Here is a 19,030-nt window from a genome sequence, read left to right on the forward strand (position 1 = left end):
TGATGTGCCCATTCCACCACACCGGCTGCTTTCAAGTGACAGTATTAGAGGCCAAAGTATTTCCCGGGGAAATGACACGTCAGCAGAGGCAGATGATGTAGTCAGTACTGAGGAGTGTCCCACCTCACCAGGTGTTGCCATCTCCTTGCCCTTCAGGGCCTCACTTGGAAATGTTTCCTGATGACTGGGCCAGGTGTCCCCATAACAGGAGATTTCATCCTGAAAGGGGTCGGTCGGCACCAGTAGTTGCTTTCCTGCACTCTCTGCTCCCTCACACGCAATGAGGCATCATTGTTCCAGGGTTGTTCCCTCTTTTGTCTGGGTTTTTAGACTCTCAGATTAAGCTTTGATCTCAGCAGGAGCTGCCCTGGCGCTTTTGCCACTTTCCTTCTCTCCTTCAGCCCTACCTGCCGTAAAGAACAAAGGTTGGTTCCCTACCAACACACATTCCTGGACACCTGGACATCCAACACACAGCTGGATGTGACCAGGGCACTTTCTCATTGGTCTATGCACATTGTTTGTCTTTTCCACAGCTTTTTTGGCCATCCCAACTGCCAACACACCAGGCATGACTTGGCAAGATTGCCACAGGACACCCAACCCTTCTCTGCAGCAAACAGGACCCATGAGCCTTTCCAAGGACAGGCAGAGGAGGAACAGCACAAAAGGTGCCTCCTACCTTACCTGACACATGGCCAGAGGAGCAGAATCCAAACATTGCCTGTGGGTTGGGATGGAGGAAATGAGAAGAGATCTGGCAGGGAACCACACCCTCTGTCTCCCCAGCCTGTGGCTTGGTTGGAGAGACAAAACATTCACTGCCTGGGACCTCTCCAGACACTGTCTGCACAGCAGCTGAGTAAGCTTTCACTATGCATCTGCTCTGGAGCCACTTTTCTTAAAAGAGCCTTCTCTTCCAAAAGTCATAGCAAGGCTTTTGACACAGTCTCCCATAGCATCCTTATGAGCAAACTCACAAAATGTGGGATAGAGAATCTGAAGTGAGGTGGATCAAGAACTGTCTACACAATAGAGCCCAAAGGGTTTTGATCAATGGTGCAGAGTCAAGCTGGAGACCTGTGACCAATGGAGTCCCCCAAGGACCAGTGCTGGGTCCAGTCCTGTTCAACATCTTTATCAATGACCTTGATGATATGACAGAGTGTCTTCTCAGCAAGTTTGCTGATGATACAAAGCTGCGAGGAGTGGCTGGCACCCCAGAAGTCTGTGCTGCAGTTCAAAGGGACCTGGACAGGATGGAGAGTTGGGCAGGGGAAAACTTAAAGGAATTAAAACAAGGGCAAGTGTAGAGTCTTATGTTTGGGTAGGAACAACCCCAAGAACCTGAACAGGTGGGGGACTGAGTTCTTGGAGAGCAGTAAAGGGGAAAGGGACCTGGGGGTGCTGGTGAATAGAAGGATGACCATGAGCCAGCAATGTGTCCTGGTGGCCAAGAGGGCAAATGGCATCCTGGGGGGCATTAGAAGGGGGGTGCTTAGAAGGTCAAGAGAGGTTCTCCTGCCCCTCTACTCTGCCCTAGTGGGGCCACATCTGGAATATTGTGTCCAGTTCTGGGCATTTCAGTTCAAGAAGGACAGGGAACTGCTTGAAAGAGTCCAGAGCAGAGCCTCCAAGATGATGAAGGGGAGTGGAAAATCTCTCTTATCAGGAAAGGCTAAGGGAGATGGGGCTCTTCAGCTTAGAGAAGAGGAGAATGAGGAGTGACCTCATTAGTGTTTATAAGTATGTAAAGGGAGAGAGCCAGGAGGATGAAGACAAGCTCTTCTCTGTTATGCCCAATGATAGGACAAAAGGCAGGAGATACAAGCTTGAATGTAGGAGGTTCCATATAAACATGAGGAAAAAAAAATCACTGTGAGGGTGACGGAGCACTGGAAGAGGCTGCCCAGGGAGGCTGTTGAGTCTCCTTCTCTGGAGACATTCAAAGCCTGCCTGGAGGTGTTCCTACATAACCTTCTGTAGATGAGTCTGCTCTGGCAGGGGGGTTGGATTCAATGATCTTTCAGGGTCCCTTCCAACATCCAACTTTCTGTGATTCTGTCATTCTTCAGGACACAATCACACATGTAAAAGGACTCCACAACACCTAATGGTTTTGACCAAGGGACTACTCCATTGGGTGATGTCATTCCTGCTCCCTGTCAGGCCTCCACAGAGTTTCCGGAATATCTCACCAACATTCCCAAACTTTTTAGATCAGGGAGGATAGCACCTGCATGTCCAGCTCCCTCCCTCACACATTTTACACATTTATGCTCAACCTGTCACAGTTTTGCACAAAATTGGCAGTGGAGTCCCTCTACCTCAACATAGTTGCCCACGCTGCCACATGTCCCTTCAACTGGTTTGGATCTCCCTCCGGTTCCAGTGCTTGGAAAGGCTTGGATAATGGAAGGCTAGGGAAGCATTGCAGGTCATGACATGGAGTCAGGGCTTGGCAAGGTGTGTGTCAGCCTCCACTGAAATATCTTCCAGCAGGTCAATAGCTTGCCCATCAACTGGAATCCAGTATCCAACCTCACTTGATGCCCATGTGTCCCTTGGGGAAACACCGACCTAACCTATCCCATATTAAGACACTAACACACACGACATCACCTCATCTCTCTCCCCGTGACCATGCCCTTTGAGGGTATTCAACTCCTCCACACAGAAGGAAGGTCCAATGAGGGCCCTATACATCCCACACTTTTTACCTCCACTGCACCCCACTTTCCCCTGAACCACCTTGTCCAGGCATCCCGTGGAGGGGAAGGAACACGAGGAGACTCAGGATACAATGCAACATCAACTTTAATGAGTGTAAAGAGAGAAACAAAGCAGGACATGGGCAAGGAGACCCCTCCCAGGATGCTCCAAGGGCAGCTGACACTCAGGCACCCCTGCACAGCAATGGGACACGCATCTTCTGCCCACACTCATGGGCTGAGGGGCATGAGCAGGGCCCCTCTCAACTGCCTTCAGGATGAACCCAAGGCACAGGACAGCAGGAGACAACAGGCACTCGTGATGTGGAGAAGAAAGCAGGAGAAGCAGAAGACATCAGGTGGCCGTGTTTCCAGGCAGCACAGGCTGGCACCTTGCAGGAGGGCACAAGGGGGCTCAGCCCATCTGGAAAGCCTGGCCAGCAGCTCCGTCCTCAGTCCAGCACCTGTCTTGGGGCTTCCTGGTCGAGGCACTCACTGGACATCCAGCCCAGCTTTAGCAGGGCAGGCACCTTCTGCCAGAGTAGTAGCGACCACCAAGCCCTGAGAGGCCAAAGCCCCCGGAGTTGATGGGCACTCCATCCTCACTGAGGATGTTGCCAACAGCAGCAGAGGTGGTGGATCCCACAGCGGTGTTCTGGGGGAAGGAGCTGAGGATGGGTCCAGGCAGGGTCACCACCACAGGAGAGGGCTGGATCACCACCCGGGAGTCCTGGCACTGCCTGACACAGGGCTCGTTGCAGCTGTTGGCCAGTGGGGTTGGGCCACAGGGACGGCACAGATCGTAGCAGGACATGGCTGTGGGACAGAGGTGTACCTGGGAGAGAGGGCAGGGAAAGCAGAGGCAGACTGTGAGGTGCAGCCTGACAGCCTGCTCAGCAAGAGAAAAAGAACCGGCTGGGGAGCAGGGACAGGATGAGTAGGGTGAAGGAGAGATAGAAAAGCCTCAGTCTCCAAGAGGTAACCATAAAGAAAGTCCAAGACCTTCTGCCACCTGAAGCCAGTGGGGAAAATGGACAGAGATGCTGGGAGGTGGATGAAGTAGCAGTGCTCTCAGCAGAAGCTACAGTGATGATTCCAGGTGAAAGAGGAGAACAAGAGGAAGAGCAGAGTGAGGGAGAGTAGGTTGTAACTCACCTTGTTCACCAAGCAGGAGAAGGCAAGAGAAGTGAATGATGGAGCCTGCAGTTGGGCTGCCTTTTATACTGCTCCAGCCTGCCCCAGGGACAGAGGTACCCTTTGGGAATATGCTGTGTTTACCATTACGCTCATATTTTATGCTAAACATCCCATTTCAGTAAATGAGATGCTTGTTTATGTTCCCTCCTAAGCTGCCTTTTCATTTCCCTGTTGACGATACGCACACTCAGCCACATAAGCTCCTTTCAAGTCACAGTATTACAGGTTGAAACATTTGCAGGAGAATTTGCAACAAAAATTAAGCAGATATTTCAACCAACTGGGTGGAGTGGTGCCATATTTTCAGGTGATGTCAGCATGTTACCTTCCCGAGGCAGGCTTTTGCCTGGCAGGCTTGTAACGAATGCACTTTTTTAATTACAAACCAAGGATTAAAGCAGAGACTTTATTTGTGTGGTGACTGGCCCACTCCATTGCTCTCTGTGCCTCTGAGGTCTTTCAAGCATTGTTAAGCATCATTGTTTCATCAGGGAGACTATGCTGTTGGGTTCTTGAACTTGCTTTGGTATGTTGTGTTGCCCTTTGAACAAATCAGCCTGTTTTGCCTTCTCATCCCTTTCCCAATTGCCTGGAGTTCCCCAATCACCAGAACAAGATTCCAGGAAGAATGACATTGCTTTCCATCAAGTATTAGTCAGCCACTGCTGTTATCTTGCAGAAAACACCCCCTAAGAAAAAAAATTCTTCTGGCTTCCAAAGCCTTCTTACATTCCTCACTATCCATGCCCGAGGCTGAATTCCTCACTCAGGAAGATGAAGGGAGATTTTAGATTCACAGGAGATGTTTATCTAAGAAATCTCCACTATGACTGACAGAAGCTGCCCTGCAAGTAATTGGAAGGATTTCCTTCAAACACAAAAGGGTTTTCACTACCCTCAAACCATACTGGACACCACTTTTTCATCCATGGGATTTTCACTTAAAACCCTTCCACAAGCAAAAGATTAAATGCAAAGAAACCATTTCCTAGCATCTCTCCACTGTCCCTGACCCAGGCCCCATACTGAGGGTCTGTCTAAAGGCTCAAGCATCCTGACACATGCTACCCCCTCAGAGACTGCTGCCATTCCCTGGTTTATACCTTGCTTCTCCTAATGGCTCAGCGTGGATGCAGTCATGGATGGGAGGGCATTTCTAGAGGGTATGCCAACAGATAAGGACACAGTGGTGATTTGAAGGACATCTTTTTTTAAGTGAAGACAAGGATGTAGCTTTTTGGTGTAAATATATACATTTAATGCCAGAAAAGCACATAGAGTACTCTGACTCTGTCAGAAACAGGACCAAAGGGCCAGAGGCAAAGAATTCCCCATGGAGATTACAGAAAGGAGGGGAGGAGAAAAAAATTGAAACTCAGAACTCATTTTTCCTTGTACACAATTACTCTGACTGCCACATGGCCTTTCAACTCCTTTGGGTCTCCCTCCAGTTTTAGGCTTTGGAAGAAGAGCTTGGAGGAGGGAAGGGCAAGGAGATATTACAGGCAGTAAAATGCAGGCAGAGGCCTGGCCAGGTGGGACTCAGCCTGCACAGAAACATCTTCCAGCAGCTCAATGGATTGCTCATCAACTGGAAGTCACAATTAAACCTCACTTGGGGCTCATATGTCCCTCGAAGAAAATCCTGGGCACCTTTTCCATACCCGGACAGCACCAAGCACTTTTCCACTGTCTCATGTCTTTACCAATGACCATGGCCTTGGAAGTAGTCAGTTCCTCCAGGCATGAGGAAGGTCCAGCATCAGCTGCTACACTTTAACCCTCCTGAATGCCCTCAGATCAGTGTCATGGGCTACAAGCAGTGAGTGTGCAGCTCTGCCAGTCCCGCTGAGAGCTTCAGAAAGGGAGCTGAGGGCCAAAATGTGATGGTCTGAGGGCAGAGGTGAAGAGACACAACTCCTTGGCATCTGCTGCATGTTCCTTGAGGCAATGGAAAACATAACTGGGGTTTTCTGAGAGACACAAGGACTCTGCTGCTCAGGACAAAGGGATGTGGGTGATGTTGCATGGCTTTGTCACACATATAGGACACTCTCCTGCAGCTGACAATTTCAGCAGGACACCCGATCTCAGTCTCACAGAAAGTACACAATCACAACACATCCCTTCAGCTAAAGCTTTACCCTCTGTAAAATCCCATTTGCACCTGTACCAGCTTGGCTGGCCATACCAGGAGGAAGGAACACGAGGAGACTCAGGATACAATGCAGCATCAACTTTAATGAGTGTAAAGAGAGAAACAAAGCAGGACATGGGCAAGGAGACCCCTCCCAGGATGCTCCAAGGGCAGCTGACACTCAGGCACCCCTGCACAGCAATGGGACACGCATCTTCTGCCCACACACATGAGCTGAGGGGCATGAGCAGGGCCCCTCTCAGCTGCCTTCAGGATGAACCCAAGGCACAGGACAGCAGGAGACAACAGGCACTCGTGATGTGGAGAAGAAAGCAGGAGAAGCAGAAGACATCAGGTGGCCGTGTTTCCAGGCAGCACAGGCTGGCACCTTGCAGGAGGGCACAAGGGGGCTCAGCCCATCTGGAAAGCCTGGCCAGCAGCTCCGTCCTCAGTCCAGCACCTGTCTTGGGGCTTCCTGGTCGAGGCACTCACTGGACATCCAGCCCAGCTTTAGCAGGGCAGGCACCTTCTGCCAGAGTAGTAGCGACCTCCAAGCCCTGAGAGGCCAAAGCCCCCGAAGCCCCCGGAGTTGATGGGCACTCCATCCTCACTGAGGATGCTGCCAACAGCAGCAGAGGTGGTGGATCCCACAGCGGTGTTCTGGGGGAAGGAGCTGAGGATGGGTCCAGGCAGGGTCACAACCACAGGAGAGGGCTGGATCACCACCCGGGAGTCCTGGCACTGCCTGACACAGGGCTCGTTGCAGCTGTTGGCCAGTGGGGTTGGGCCACAGGGACGGCACAGATCGTAGCAGGACATGGCTGTGGGACAGAGGTGTACCTGGGAGAGAGGGCAGGGAAAGCACAGGCAGACTGTGAGGTGCAGCCTGACAGCCTGCTCAGCAAGAGAAAAAGAACTGGCTGGGGAGCAGGGAGAGGCTGAGTAGCAAGGAGGAGAGCATTAGGATCCCCAGTTCTCCAGGTTTCCCTTCAGAGAGAACCCAAGATTTCCTCCCACTTCCCCTCAATGTAAAGAAGAGAGAACAGAGATGATGGGAGAAGGGTCAAGGAACATGTTCCTCAGCAAAACTCAACCAAGGCAAAAAGTCAATTGAAGGTACAAGAGAGAGAAAAAGGACATCGAAGAGAAGAGTCAAAGGCACTTGCTTCTTACCTTGTTCACCAAGCAGGAGAAGGCAAGAGAAGTGGATGAGGGAGCCTGCAGTTGGACTGCCTTTTATACTGCTCCAGCCAACCACTCCTGGCCCAGAGGCATCCTTTGCACATGGAATGTGCTACCAGCAAGTTCATCTTGCATGCAAAACAGCACAATTAAAGAAACAAAGATGCTGCTTATGTTCTATGCAACCTTCTTTTCTCATTTCCCTGTCCGTGACGTGCCCATTCCACCACACCGGCTGCTTTCAAGCGACAGTATTAGAGACCAAAATATTTCCAGGGGAAATGACACGTCAGCAGAGACAGATGATGCAGCCAGTACTGAGGAGTGTCCCACCTCACCAGATGATGACATCTCCTTGCCCTCCAGGGCCTTGCTTTAAAAATTCTCGTAATGAATGGGACATATTTTCTTGCAAGCCTAAAATACTAGACCAGATTTAAAAGGAGGAAGTCAGCATATTGTGTCAGATGTCAGCATATCCATCACACAACCTTATATCCCACTTCATCAAATTTAGGTATATACTTCCCCATTTTCATTCTATACTCTGCCAGGTTTTGGGATCAACAATTTGATAACAAGACAAATCCTTTTGCTCTTTTCCTATCCTGACCTTATCTGAGAGTCTCCAGAAGTTTCCAATTAACAAAAGGATGTCTGAGAAGTAGCCACTCCTCTCCAACACACAAACTCTACCCATTCTACCTCCTCCACACACCACTGCAGTAAAAGTCAGCACTGGGGCTTCCCAACTCTTCCTTCTTCATCTCAAGTCTATAAGAAATTATTCTTTGATCCTACACACTTACTCAATAACAGGCACTGCAAAAAGCTCAGAAAGCTTTCTAGGAGACATCAAAACTCCTCAGAGGTATGCAGGATCTGAGAACACGGCCAGGGACATGCAAGAGGCAAGTAGACATAAAGATTTCTTTCATCTTCCCAGGTATTTCAGCACACTCAGATATGCAGTGTCCCCCTGACTCATGCTAGTCCCCATTCACCACCTATAACTAGGGTTTACCCAAAAGCTTCAGTGATCTGAAGCATCCTGATCTCTCTGACCACACACTCTGGATTTTGCCCTCCCTCCCTGGTACCATCTTCTCACTCCACTATGCTTCTGCTGCCAGCCCAGCATGGCTCATGAGTGTTGATGGAGAGGGTGTTTCCTGAGGGCCTTCCTGCCCAGGGGGTTGCTGAGAGCGGCTCTGTCATGGCAGACAGGGCTTTAGCTACAGGAAAAGGCACTCTAAAGGTCCCTATGATGTATAGGACAGAATAGGAGGAGCCCCTCACTCTGCCTAAGCAAGAACTTCGGGAACAGGGCAAAACAACACATGTGGAGGACTAGAGCATGTGGGAAGAAGGAATAAACAGCTTGCCTCTCCTTCATCACCAATTACATGTCAATTCCATGCACAAGCATGGTTAATTCCCTCCCTGATTTAGGTGGGCTTTCCATTGAGGTCAGGAAGGCAGGAAGATACGACATATCTGTCCTGGAGGTTTCTTACTTTCCTTCCTCTGATATGCAAGGGATGGAAAATGACTTGTTAGATGTCCTCCCTTCAGTGCCATGGACCACAGGTTGGGTAAGCTCCCAAGCAGTGAGTGTGCAGCTCTGCCAATCCTGCTGAGAGCTTCAGAAAAGGAGCTGAGGGGCACAAAGTGATGGTCTGGGGGCAAAGGTGAATGCCTTGGCCATCTGTCAACACACCAGACAATTCTTGGAGCCAGGGAAGGTATCACAGAGTGTTGCTCTTATACAAAAGTCTGGTGCTCAGGACAAAGGGATGTGGGTGGGTTTGGATGACTTTGTCACACATATAGCATAGTCCCTTCAAATGACTGTTTCAGTGGGACACTGGCTCTCAATTCCTCAAAAAGATACAAGTGCACCACATCTTTCCTGCCACCTTTTTACCCTGTATGAGATCACATTTCCAAATGCATTGTACTGTTGGAAACTTGGCTTGCTTTGCACAAAGTGTTTCCATCAGGTTGAGGGGCTTGATCCTTCCCCTTCAGTCAGCAATTATCAGGACACACTGGGAGTACTGTGTCCAGTTCAAGACTCCTCAGTGAAAGAGAGCCATGGCACTCTGGAGGAAGTAAAATGAAAGGCCATGAAGATGATGATGGTCCTGGAGCATTGCATGTATCAGGAAACTGAGAACTGGGTAGAGCAGGCTTGGGCTGGGGACTCATTAATGTATTTGAATATCTGAAGGAAAGGTGCAAAGAGGAAGGAGTTGGGCTTTTCTCAGTGCAGACCACAGGAAAAAAAAAAAAAAAAAAAAAAAAAGAGGCAATGGGCAGGAAAGTCATGATACAAAGTATTATCTGATGTGAAAAAAAACCACATTTTCACTGTGAAGGTTAGAGAGAACTGGAGGTTGTTGCCCAGGGACACTATGGAGTCTCCATCATTGGAGATGTTCAAAACCATCTAGACACAGAGCAGCTGGCTACAGCTGAACACAGATACCCAGAAGTCATTTTCAATCCAGTAGCACTGCGATTCTGTAATTCCCCACTGACCACCTTGGCTGGGCAACCCAGGGAGGGGAAGGAACACGAGGAGACTCAGGATACAATGCAACATCAACTTTAATGAGTGTAAAGAGAGAAACAAAGCAGGACATGGGCAAGGAGACCCCTCCCAGGATGCTCCAAGGGCAGCTGACACTCAGGCACCCCTGCACAGCAATGGGACACGCATCTTCTGCCCACACACATGGGCTGAGGGGCATGAGCAGGGCCCCTCTCAACTGCCTTCAGGATGAACCCAAGGCACAGGACAGCAGGAGACAACAGGCACTCGTGATGTGGAGAAGAAAGCAGGAGAAGCAAAGACATCAGGTGGCCGTGTTTCCAGGCAGCACAGGCTGGCACCTTGCAGGAGGGCACAAGGGGGCTCAGCCCATCTGGAAAGCCTGGCCAGCAGCTCCGTCCTCAGTCCAGCACCTGTCTTGGGGCTTCCTGGTCGAGGCACTCACTGGACATCCAGCCCAGCTTTAGCAGGGCAGGCACCTTCTGCCAGAGTAGTAGCGACCACCAAGCCCAGAGAGCCCAAAGCCCCCAAAGCCCCCGGAGTTGATGGGCACTCCTTCAGCACTCAGGATGTTGCCAACAGCAGCAGAGGTGGTGGATCCCACAGCAGTGTTCTGGGGGAAGGAGCTGAGGATGGGTCCAGGCAGGGTCACCACCACAGGAGAGGGCTGGATCACCACCCGGGAGTCCTGGCACTGCCTGACACAGGGCTCGTTGCAGCTGTTGGCCAGTGGGGTTGGGCCACAGGGACGGCACAGATCGTAGCAGGACATGGCTGTGGGACAGAGGTGTACCTGGGAGAGAGGGCAGGGAAAGCAGAGGCAGACTGTGAGGTGCAGCCTGACAGCCTGCTCAGCAAGAGAAAAAGAACTGGCTGGGCAGCAGGGAGAGGATGAGTAGCAAGGAGGAGAGCATTAGGATCCCCAGTTCTCCAGGTTTCCCTTCAAAGAGAACCCAAGATTTCCTCCCACTTCCCCTCAATACAGAAAAGACAGAAATTCTGATCAGTGTCAAGGTCCTCAGTGAAACGACTGAGGAAAAGACTCTGTCGACTGCATAAGAGAAAGAGAAAAAGGACATAGAACAGTCAAAGGCACTTGCTTCTTACCTTGTTCACTAAGCAGGAGAAGGCAAGAGAAGTGAATGAGGGAGCCTGCAGTTGGACTGCCTTTTATACTGCTCCAGACAACCGCCCCTGGCCCAGAGGCATCCTTTGCACATGGAATGTGCTACCAGCAAGTTCATCTTGCATGCAAAACAACACAATTAAAAAAATTGGGGGTTTTACTGGTGCCCTGTAACCTTTTCTTCTCATTTCCCTGTCCATGATGTGCCCATTCCACCACACCAGCTACTTTCAAGTGACAGTATTAGAGGCCAAAATGTTCCCAGGGGAAATGACACGTCAGCAGAGACAGATGATGCAGCCAGTACTGGGGAGTGTCCTAACTCACCAGATGATGCCATCCCCTTGCCCTCCAGGGCCTCACTTTGAACTGTTTCCTGATGACTGGGCCAGGTGTCCCCATATCCTGAGGCTTCACGCTGGACATCACACAAAAGGGTTGACACCTGCAGCTGCTCTCCTGCACTCTTTGCTCGTTTACACGCTATGAGGCATCATTGTTCCAGGCAGGTCCTCTCTGCTCTGGAGTTTTAGACTCTCAGATTAAGCTTTGATCTCAGCAGAAGCTGCCCTGGCTCTTTTATCATTTTCGTAGACTCATAAAATAGTTTGGGTTGGAGGGACCTTGAAGATCATCTATCTAGTTGCAACCCCTCTGCATAGGCTATGGAACCTCCTACCAGACCACTTCTCTCCCAGCCCCATACTGTCTGGACTTGAACACTTCCAGGGTCCAGACAGCCACAGCTTCTTGAGGCAACCTGGGCCAGTGTCTCACCACCCTCACAGGAAATTTATGTCTAACCTAATATCTAAGCTAAATCTGCCATCACCCAGTTTAAAGACATTACCCCTTATCTTGTCACTACATGCCACTGTAGAAGTCCTTCCCAAAATTTCTTGTAAGCCCACTTCAGGTACTGGAATGTACTCTAATTCCCTCCAGATCCTTCTATCTCAAGTCTGAACAACCCCAACACCTTCTCTCCTTCCTACATACCTGCCTTAAGCATCAAAATACCTGTGCTTAGGAATGAAGCCTGCTCTTCTCACTCTTTGCTGGACACCTGTCCTGGTTTGGGCCAGGATAAAGGGGATTTTCTGTCTTGTACTTTTGCTTTCAGCTAAGTCTCTTGTAAGTAGTTGCATGTGCTGAAATTTACAGCTAGTTTCTCAGGCAGTGTCTGCTTCTAGGACTGATAACACTCGATGTTTATAGTTACTGCTAGAGCCTGGTGTGCAGAGCCAAGGCCACTGCTCAGCTCTGAGGAACATTTTACCCTCCAGAAGGAAATAAAGAGGTCCCACCTGCAGCCTCCTTTGGGGAGGAATGGACAAGATAGATGCCAGAACTGACAAAACAGAGCATTCCATCCCATACAGCTCATCCCCAGTATAAATTTGAGGGATCACAAGGGTCAAGAACTTCCTGCTTCCCTTTCTTCACCCATTCCCTGTTTCCCTTGGCATCCTGGGAGGATTCTGTATGTTCATTTGCCTGTGGTCCTGATCTGTGCCAGCCTGAATCCCTGTGTTCCTGCCTCCAGCTCCCAACTGCTGCCAACTCCAGGAGTCCAGCCTGGACTTTCCCAGGGCTGCCCTGCAGCCTTGGTGGTGATGTGAGAGTTATTGGGGGAAAAGGGGAGAAGGAACCTGGTATCAGTTTTCCTGTATATTCGTATATTTGTATATATTTAGTAATTTTTTCTATTTACCATTTCTGCTTCATTAAAGTTGTGTAGTTTATTTTCCAACCCATCAGTCTCTCTCCCTTATTCTCTCCCCTTTCTTTATCAGGGAGAAGAGAGAGATTAATAGGGAGCATCTGTTACTCAGTTTAATTGCCGGGCCAGTATTAAACAGTGACACCACCTCTGGCAAAGCTGGAGGTATCTCAGTGACCAAGGTAATTGCTGGCCAATCAATACACATCCTTTTTCCTCCCCATGTCATTGCCACAACTTCTGCTTTGGCCATCCCAATTGCCAACACAGCAGGCACAGCTGGGCAGGATTGCCAGAGGACACCCAGCCCTGCTCTGCAGCAGACAGGGTCCATGAGCCTTTGCAAATATAGGCAGAAGAGCACAGAAGATGTGCTTCCATCTCTACCTGACATATGAACAGAGGAGTGGGATCTATTGGATGGATGGACCACACACTGAATAAAGAAGGGGCTGGATGGCCACATCCAAAGAGTTGTGATCAATGGCTCAGTGTCCAAATGGAGATGTGTGATGAGTGGTGTTCCTCAGGGGTTGGAATTTGGACAGCACTATTTAGTAGCTTTGTTGGTGACATGGGCAGTGGAATAGAGGGCATCCTCAGCTGACAACACCAAGGTGTGTGATGATTTCAACATGCTGTAGAGAAGTAATACCATCCAGAGGGACCTTGATAGGCTCAGGAAATGGGCTCATGCAAACTGAATTCAGTTCAACAAAGCCAAGCGAAAGGTTCTACACCTGGGCTAAGGAAATCCCATACATGAATAAAGCTTGGGAGGAGAACGGATTCAGGGTAGCCCTGAGGAGGAGGACTTATGGGTGAGGGTGGAACACAAGCTTAACATGAGTAAGGACTGTGTGCTTGCAGCCCAGAGAGCCAACTGCGTCCTGCCTGCAACAAAAGAAGCACTCTCCTCCAACTCCTTATGTCTTTTCCATTGACGATGGTCCTTGTGGGTACTCACCTCCTCCAGACAGGAGGAAGGTCCAAAATCCATCCTCACCCATCCACCTTTTAGCCTCCACTGCACCCCACTTTCCCCTGAACCACCTTGTCCAGGCATCCCATGGAGGGGAAGGAACACGAGGAGACTCAAGATACAATGCAACATCAACTTTAATGAGTGTAAAGAGAGAAAAAAAGCAGGACATGGGCAAGGAGACCCCTCCCAGGATGCTCCAAGGGCAGCTGACACTCAGGCACCCCTGCACAGCAATGGGACACGCATCTTCTGCCCACACTCATGGGCTGAGGGGCATGAGCAGGGCCCCTCTCAACTGCCCTCAGGATGAACCCAAGGCACAGGACAGCAGGAGACAACAGGCACTCGTGATGTGGAGAAGAAAGCAGGAGAAGCAAAGACATCAGGTGGCCGTGTTTCCAGGCAGCACAGGCTGGCACCTTGCAGGAGGGCACAAGGGGGCTCAGCCCATCTGGAAAGCCTGGCCAGCAGCTCCATCCTCAGTCCAGCACCTGTCTTGGGGCTTCCTGGTCGAGGCACTCACTGGACATCCAGCCCAGCTTTAGCAGGGCAGGCACCTTCTGCCAGAGTAGTAGCGACCTCCAAGCCCAGAGAGGCCAAAGCCCCCAAAGCCCCCGGAGTTGATGGGCACTCCTTCAGCACTCAGGATGTTGCCAACAGCAGCAGAGGTGGTGGATCCCACAGCAGTGTTCTGGGGGAAGGAGCTGAGGATGGGTCCAGGCAGGGTCACCACCACAGGAGAGGGCTGGATCACCACCCGGGAGTCCTGGCACTGCCTGACACAGGGCTCGTTGCAGCTGTTGGCCAGTGGGGTTGGGCCACAGGGACGGCACAGATCGTAGCAGGACATGGCTGTGGGACAGAGGTGTACCTGGGAGAGAGGGCAGGGAAAGCAGAGGCAGACTGTGAGGTGCAGCCTGACAGCCTGCTCAGCAAGAGAAAAAGAACTGGCTGGGCAGCAGGGAGAGGATGAGTAGCAAGGAGGAGAGCATTAGGATCCCCAGTTCTCCAGGTTTCCCTTCAAAGAGAACCCAAGATTTCCTCCCACTTCCCCTCAATACAGAAAAGACAGAAATTCTGATCAGTGTCAAGGTCCTCAGTGAAACGACTGAGGAAAAGACTCTGTCGACTGCATAAGAGAAAGAGAAAAAGGACATAGAACAGTCAAAGGCACTTGCTTCTTACCTTGTTCACTAAGCAGGAGAAGGCAAGAGAAGTGAATGAGGGAGCCTGCAGTTGGACTGCCTTTTATACTGCTCCAGACAACCGCCCCTGGCCCAGAGGCATCCTTTGCACATGGAATGTGCTACCAGCAAGTTCATCTTGCATGCAAAACAACACAATTAAAAAAATTGGGGGTTTTACTGGTGCCCTGTAACCTTTTCTTCTCATTTCCCTGTCCATGATGTGCCCATTCCACCACACCAGCTACTTTCAAGTGACAGTATTAGAGGCCAAAATGTTCCCAGGGGAAATGACACGTCAGCAGAGACAGATGATGCAGCCAGTACTGGGGAGTGTCCTAACTCACCAGATGATGCCATCCCCTTGCCCTCCAGGGCCTCACTTTGAACTGTTTCCTGATGACTGGGCCAGGTGTCCCCATATCCTGAGGCTTCACGCTGGACATCACACAAAAGGGTTGACACCTGCAGCTGCTCTCCTGCACTCTTTGCTCGTTTACACGCTATGAGGCATCATTGTTCCAGGCAGGTCCTCTCTGCTCTGGAGTTTTAGACTCTCAGATTAAGCTTTGATCTCAGCAGAAGCTGCCCTGGCTCTTTTATCATTTTCGTAGACTCATAAAATAGTTTGGGTTGGAGGGACCTTGAAGATCATCTATCTAGTTGCAACCCCTCTGCATAGGCTATGGAACCTCCTACCAGACCACTTCTCTCCCAGCCCCATACTGTCTGGACTTGAACACTTCCAGGGTCCAGACAGCCACAGCTTCTTGAGGCAACCTGGGCCAGTGTCTCACCACCCTCACAGGAAATTTATGTCTAACCTAATATCTAAGCTAAATCTGCCATCACCCAGTTTAAAGACATTACCCCTTATCTTGTCACTACATGCCACTGTAGAAGTCCTTCCCAAAATTTCTTGTAAGCCCACTTCAGGTACTGGAATGTACTCTAATTCCCTCCAGATCCTTCTATCTCAAGTCTGAACAACCCCAACACCTTCTCTCCTTCCTACATACCTGCCTTAAGCATCAAAATACCTGTGCTTAGGAATGAAGCCTGCTCTTCTCACTCTTTGCTGGACACCTGTCCTGGTTTGGGCCAGGATAAAGGGGATTTTCTGTCTTGTACTTTTGCTTTCAGCTAAGTCTCTTGTAAGTAGTTGCATGTGCTGAAATTTACAGCTAGTTTCTCAGGCAGTGTCTGCTTCTAGGACTGATAACACTCGATGTTTATAGTTACTGCTAGAGCCTGGTGTGCAGAGCCAAGGCCACTGCTCAGCTCTGAGGAACATTTTACCCTCCAGAAGGAAATAAAGAGGTCCCACCTGCAGCCTCCTTTGGGGAGGAATGGACAAGATAGATGCCAGAACTGACAAAACAGAGCATTCCATCCCATACAGCTCATCCCCAGTATAAATTTGAGGGATCACAAGGGTCAAGAACTTCCTGCTTCCCTTTCTTCACCCATTCCCTGTTTCCCTTGGCATCCTGGGAGGATTCTGTATGTTCATTTGCCTGTGGTCCTGATCTGTGCCAGCCTGAATCCCTGTGTTCCTGCCTCCAGCTCCCAACTGCTGCCAACTCCAGGAGTCCAGCCTGGACTTTCCCAGGGCTGCCCTGCAGCCTTGGTGGTGATGTGAGAGTTATTGGGGGAAAAGGGGAGAAGGAACCTGGTATCAGTTTTCCTGTATATTCGTATATTTGTATATATTTAGTAATTTTTTCTATTTACCATTTCTGCTTCATTAAAGTTGTGTAGTTTATTTTCCAACCCATCAGTCTCTCTCCCTTATTCTCTCCCCTTTCTTTATCAGGGAGAAGAGAGAGATTAATAGGGAGCATCTGTTACTCAGTTTAATTGCCGGGCCAGTATTAAACAGTGACACCACCTCTGGCAAAGCTGGAGGTATCTCAGTGACCAAGGTAATTGCTGGCCAATCAATACACATCCTTTTTCCTCCCCATGTCATTGCCACAACTTCTGCTTTGGCCATCCCAATTGCCAACACAGCAGGCACAGCTGGGCAGGATTGCCAGAGGACACCCAGCCCTGCTCTGCAGCAGACAGGGTCCATGAGCCTTTGCAAATATAGGCAGAAGAGCACAGAAGATGTGCTTCCATCTCTACCTGACATATGAACAGAGGAGTGGGATCTATTGGATGGATGGACCACACACTGAATAAAGAAGGGGCTGGATGGCCACATCCAAAGAGTTGTGATCAATGGCTCAGTGTCCAAATGGAGATGTGTGATGAGTGGTGTTCCTCAGGGGTTGGAATTTGGACAGCACTATTTAGTAGCTTTGTTGGTGACATGGGCAGTGGAATAGAGGGCATCCTCAGCTGACAACACCAAGGTGTGTGATGATTTCAACATGCTGTAGAGAAGTAATACCATCCAGAGGGACCTTGATAGGCTCAGGAAATGGGCTCATGCAAACTGAATTCAGTTCAACAAAGCCAAGCGAAAGGTTCTACACCTGGGCTAAGGAAATCCCATACATGAATAAAGCTTGGGAGGAGAACGGATTCAGGGTAGCCCTGAGGAGGAGGACTTATGGGTGAGGGTGGAACACAAGCTTAACATGAGTAAGGACTGTGTGCTTGCAGCCCAGAGAGCCAACTGCGTCCTGCCTGCAACAAAAGAAGCACTCTCCTCCAACTCCTTATGTCTTTTCCATTGACGATGGTCCTTGTGGGTACTCACCTCCTCCAGACAGGAGGAAGGTCCAAAATCCATCCTCACCCATCCACCTTTTAGCCTCCACTGCACCCCACTTTCCCCTGAACCACCTTGTCCAGGCATCCCATGGAGGGGAAGGAACACGAGGAGACTCAAGATACAATGCAACATCAACTTTAATGAGTGTAAAGAGAGAAAAAAAGCAGGACATGGGCAAGGAGACCCCTCCCAGGATGCTCCAAGGGCAGCTGACACTCAGGCACCCCTGCACAGCAATGGGACACGCATCTTCTGCCCACACTCATGGGCTGAGGGGCATGAGCAGGGCCCCTCTCAACTGCCCTCAGGATGAACCCAAGGCACAGGACAGCAGGAGACAACAGGCACTCGTGATGTGGAGAAGAAAGCAGGAGAAGCAGAAGACATCAGGTGGCCGTGTTTCCAGGCAGCACAGGCTGGCACCTTGCAGGAGGGCACAAGGGGGCTCAGCCCATCTGGAAAGCCTGGCCAGCAGCTCCATCCTCAGTCCAGCACCTGTCTTGGGGCTTCCTGGTCGAGGCACTCACTGGACATCCAGCCCAGCTTTAGCAGGGCAGGCACCTTCTGCCAGAGTAGTAGCGACCTCCAAGCCCAGAGAGGCCAAAGCCCCCAAAGCCCCCGGAGTTGATGGGCACTCCTTCAGCACTCAGGATGTTGCCAACAGCAGCAGAGGTGGTGGATCCCACAGCGGTGTTCTGGGGGAAGGAGCTGAGGATGGGTCCAGGCAGGGTCACAACCACGGGAGATGGTTCAATAATCACCCGGGAGTCCTGGCACTGCCTGACACAGGGCTCGTTGCAGCTGTTGGCCAGTGGGGTTGGGCCACAGGGACGGCACAGATCGTAGCAGGACATGGCTGTGGGACAGAGGTGTACCTGGGAGAGAGGGCAGGGAAAGCAGAGGCAGACTGTGAGGTGCAGCCTGACAGCCTGCTCAGCAAGAGAAAAAGAACTGGCTGGGGAGCAGGGACAGGACGAGTAGCAAGGAGGAGAGATTAAAGAGCCTCAATCATGAAAAGGGCCAAACACACACAGAGATCTTCTCCCACATCAACCTGGTGTGGCAAAGAGAATAGAGTGGAGGGTATGAGTATCAGTGAAACATAACTGAGAAAAAGACTCAAAGACATAAGAGAAAGAGAAAAAGGACATAGAAGAGAAGAGTCAAAGACACTTGCTTCTTACCTTGTTCACCAAGCAGGAGAAGGCAAGAGAAGTGGATGAGGGAGCCTGCAGTTGGACTGCCTTTTATACTGCTCCAGACAACCACTCCTGGCCCAGAGGCATCCTTTGCACATGGAATTTGCTACCAGCAAGTTCATCTTGCATGCAAAACAACACAATTAAAAAAATTGGGGGTTTTATTGGTGCCCTGTAACCTTCTCTTCTCATTTCCCTGTCCATGATGTGCCCATTCCACCACACAGGCTGCTTTCAAGTGACAGTATTAGAGGCCAAAATGTTCCCAGGGGAAATGACATGTCAGCAGAGGCAGATGATGTAG

The 19,030-nt window shown here is 50.4% G+C and overlaps 5 protein-coding genes across 6 annotated transcripts; all 5 read right to left on the reverse strand.

Moving 5' to 3' along the window:
* Window positions 1-2,799: 2,799 nt before the first annotated feature.
* Window positions 2,800-4,017, reverse strand: LOC139787670 (feather beta keratin-like). 2 transcript variants are annotated; one of them, XM_071726937.1, is made up of 2 exons: window positions 3,857-4,017; window positions 2,800-3,535 (listed from the first exon to the last, which is right to left on the reverse strand). In XM_071726937.1, the coding sequence occupies exons 1-2, from the start codon at window positions 4,015-4,017 to the stop codon at window positions 3,226-3,228; spliced, it is 471 nt and encodes a 156-aa protein (XP_071583038.1). In that variant the 3' UTR covers window positions 2,800-3,225. The 2 variants fall into 2 exon arrangements, with proteins under 2 accessions (XP_071583038.1, XP_071583037.1); XM_071726936.1 differs by having other exon boundaries at window positions 2,800-3,546; window positions 3,867-3,943.
* Window positions 4,018-6,129: 2,112 nt separating this feature from the next.
* Window positions 6,130-7,323, reverse strand: LOC139787672 (feather beta keratin-like). Its single transcript, XM_071726938.1, has 2 exons — window positions 7,219-7,323; window positions 6,130-6,885 (listed from the first exon to the last, which is right to left on the reverse strand). The coding sequence occupies exon 2, from the start codon at window positions 6,862-6,864 to the stop codon at window positions 6,556-6,558; it is 309 nt and encodes a 102-aa protein (XP_071583039.1). The 5' UTR covers window positions 6,865-6,885; window positions 7,219-7,323; the 3' UTR covers window positions 6,130-6,555.
* Window positions 7,324-9,822: 2,499 nt separating this feature from the next.
* Window positions 9,823-10,617, reverse strand: LOC139787669 (feather beta keratin-like). The gene has a single exon (XM_071726934.1). The coding sequence runs from the start codon at window positions 10,554-10,556 to the stop codon at window positions 10,248-10,250; it is 309 nt and encodes a 102-aa protein (XP_071583035.1). The 5' UTR covers window positions 10,557-10,617; the 3' UTR covers window positions 9,823-10,247.
* A 3,117-nt stretch (window positions 10,618-13,734) lies between these two features.
* On the reverse strand, window positions 13,735-14,687 carry LOC139787690 (feather beta keratin-like). Its single transcript, XM_071726965.1, has one exon. It carries the CDS (start codon window positions 14,466-14,468, stop codon window positions 14,160-14,162), a length of 309 nt encoding a protein of 102 aa, XP_071583066.1. The 5' UTR covers window positions 14,469-14,687; the 3' UTR covers window positions 13,735-14,159.
* Window positions 14,688-17,646: 2,959 nt separating this feature from the next.
* On the reverse strand, window positions 17,647-18,796 carry LOC139787866 (feather beta keratin-like). Its single transcript, XM_071727229.1, has 2 exons — window positions 18,712-18,796; window positions 17,647-18,402 (listed from the first exon to the last, which is right to left on the reverse strand). Exon 2 carries the CDS (start codon window positions 18,379-18,381, stop codon window positions 18,073-18,075), a length of 309 nt encoding a protein of 102 aa, XP_071583330.1. The 5' UTR covers window positions 18,382-18,402; window positions 18,712-18,796; the 3' UTR covers window positions 17,647-18,072.
* Window positions 18,797-19,030: the final 234 nt, after the last annotated feature.

Source organism: Heliangelus exortis, chromosome 27 (genome assembly GCF_036169615.1).
Source record: "Heliangelus exortis chromosome 27, bHelExo1.hap1, whole genome shotgun sequence".
NCBI classification, from domain to species: domain Eukaryota; kingdom Metazoa; phylum Chordata; class Aves; order Apodiformes; family Trochilidae; genus Heliangelus; species Heliangelus exortis.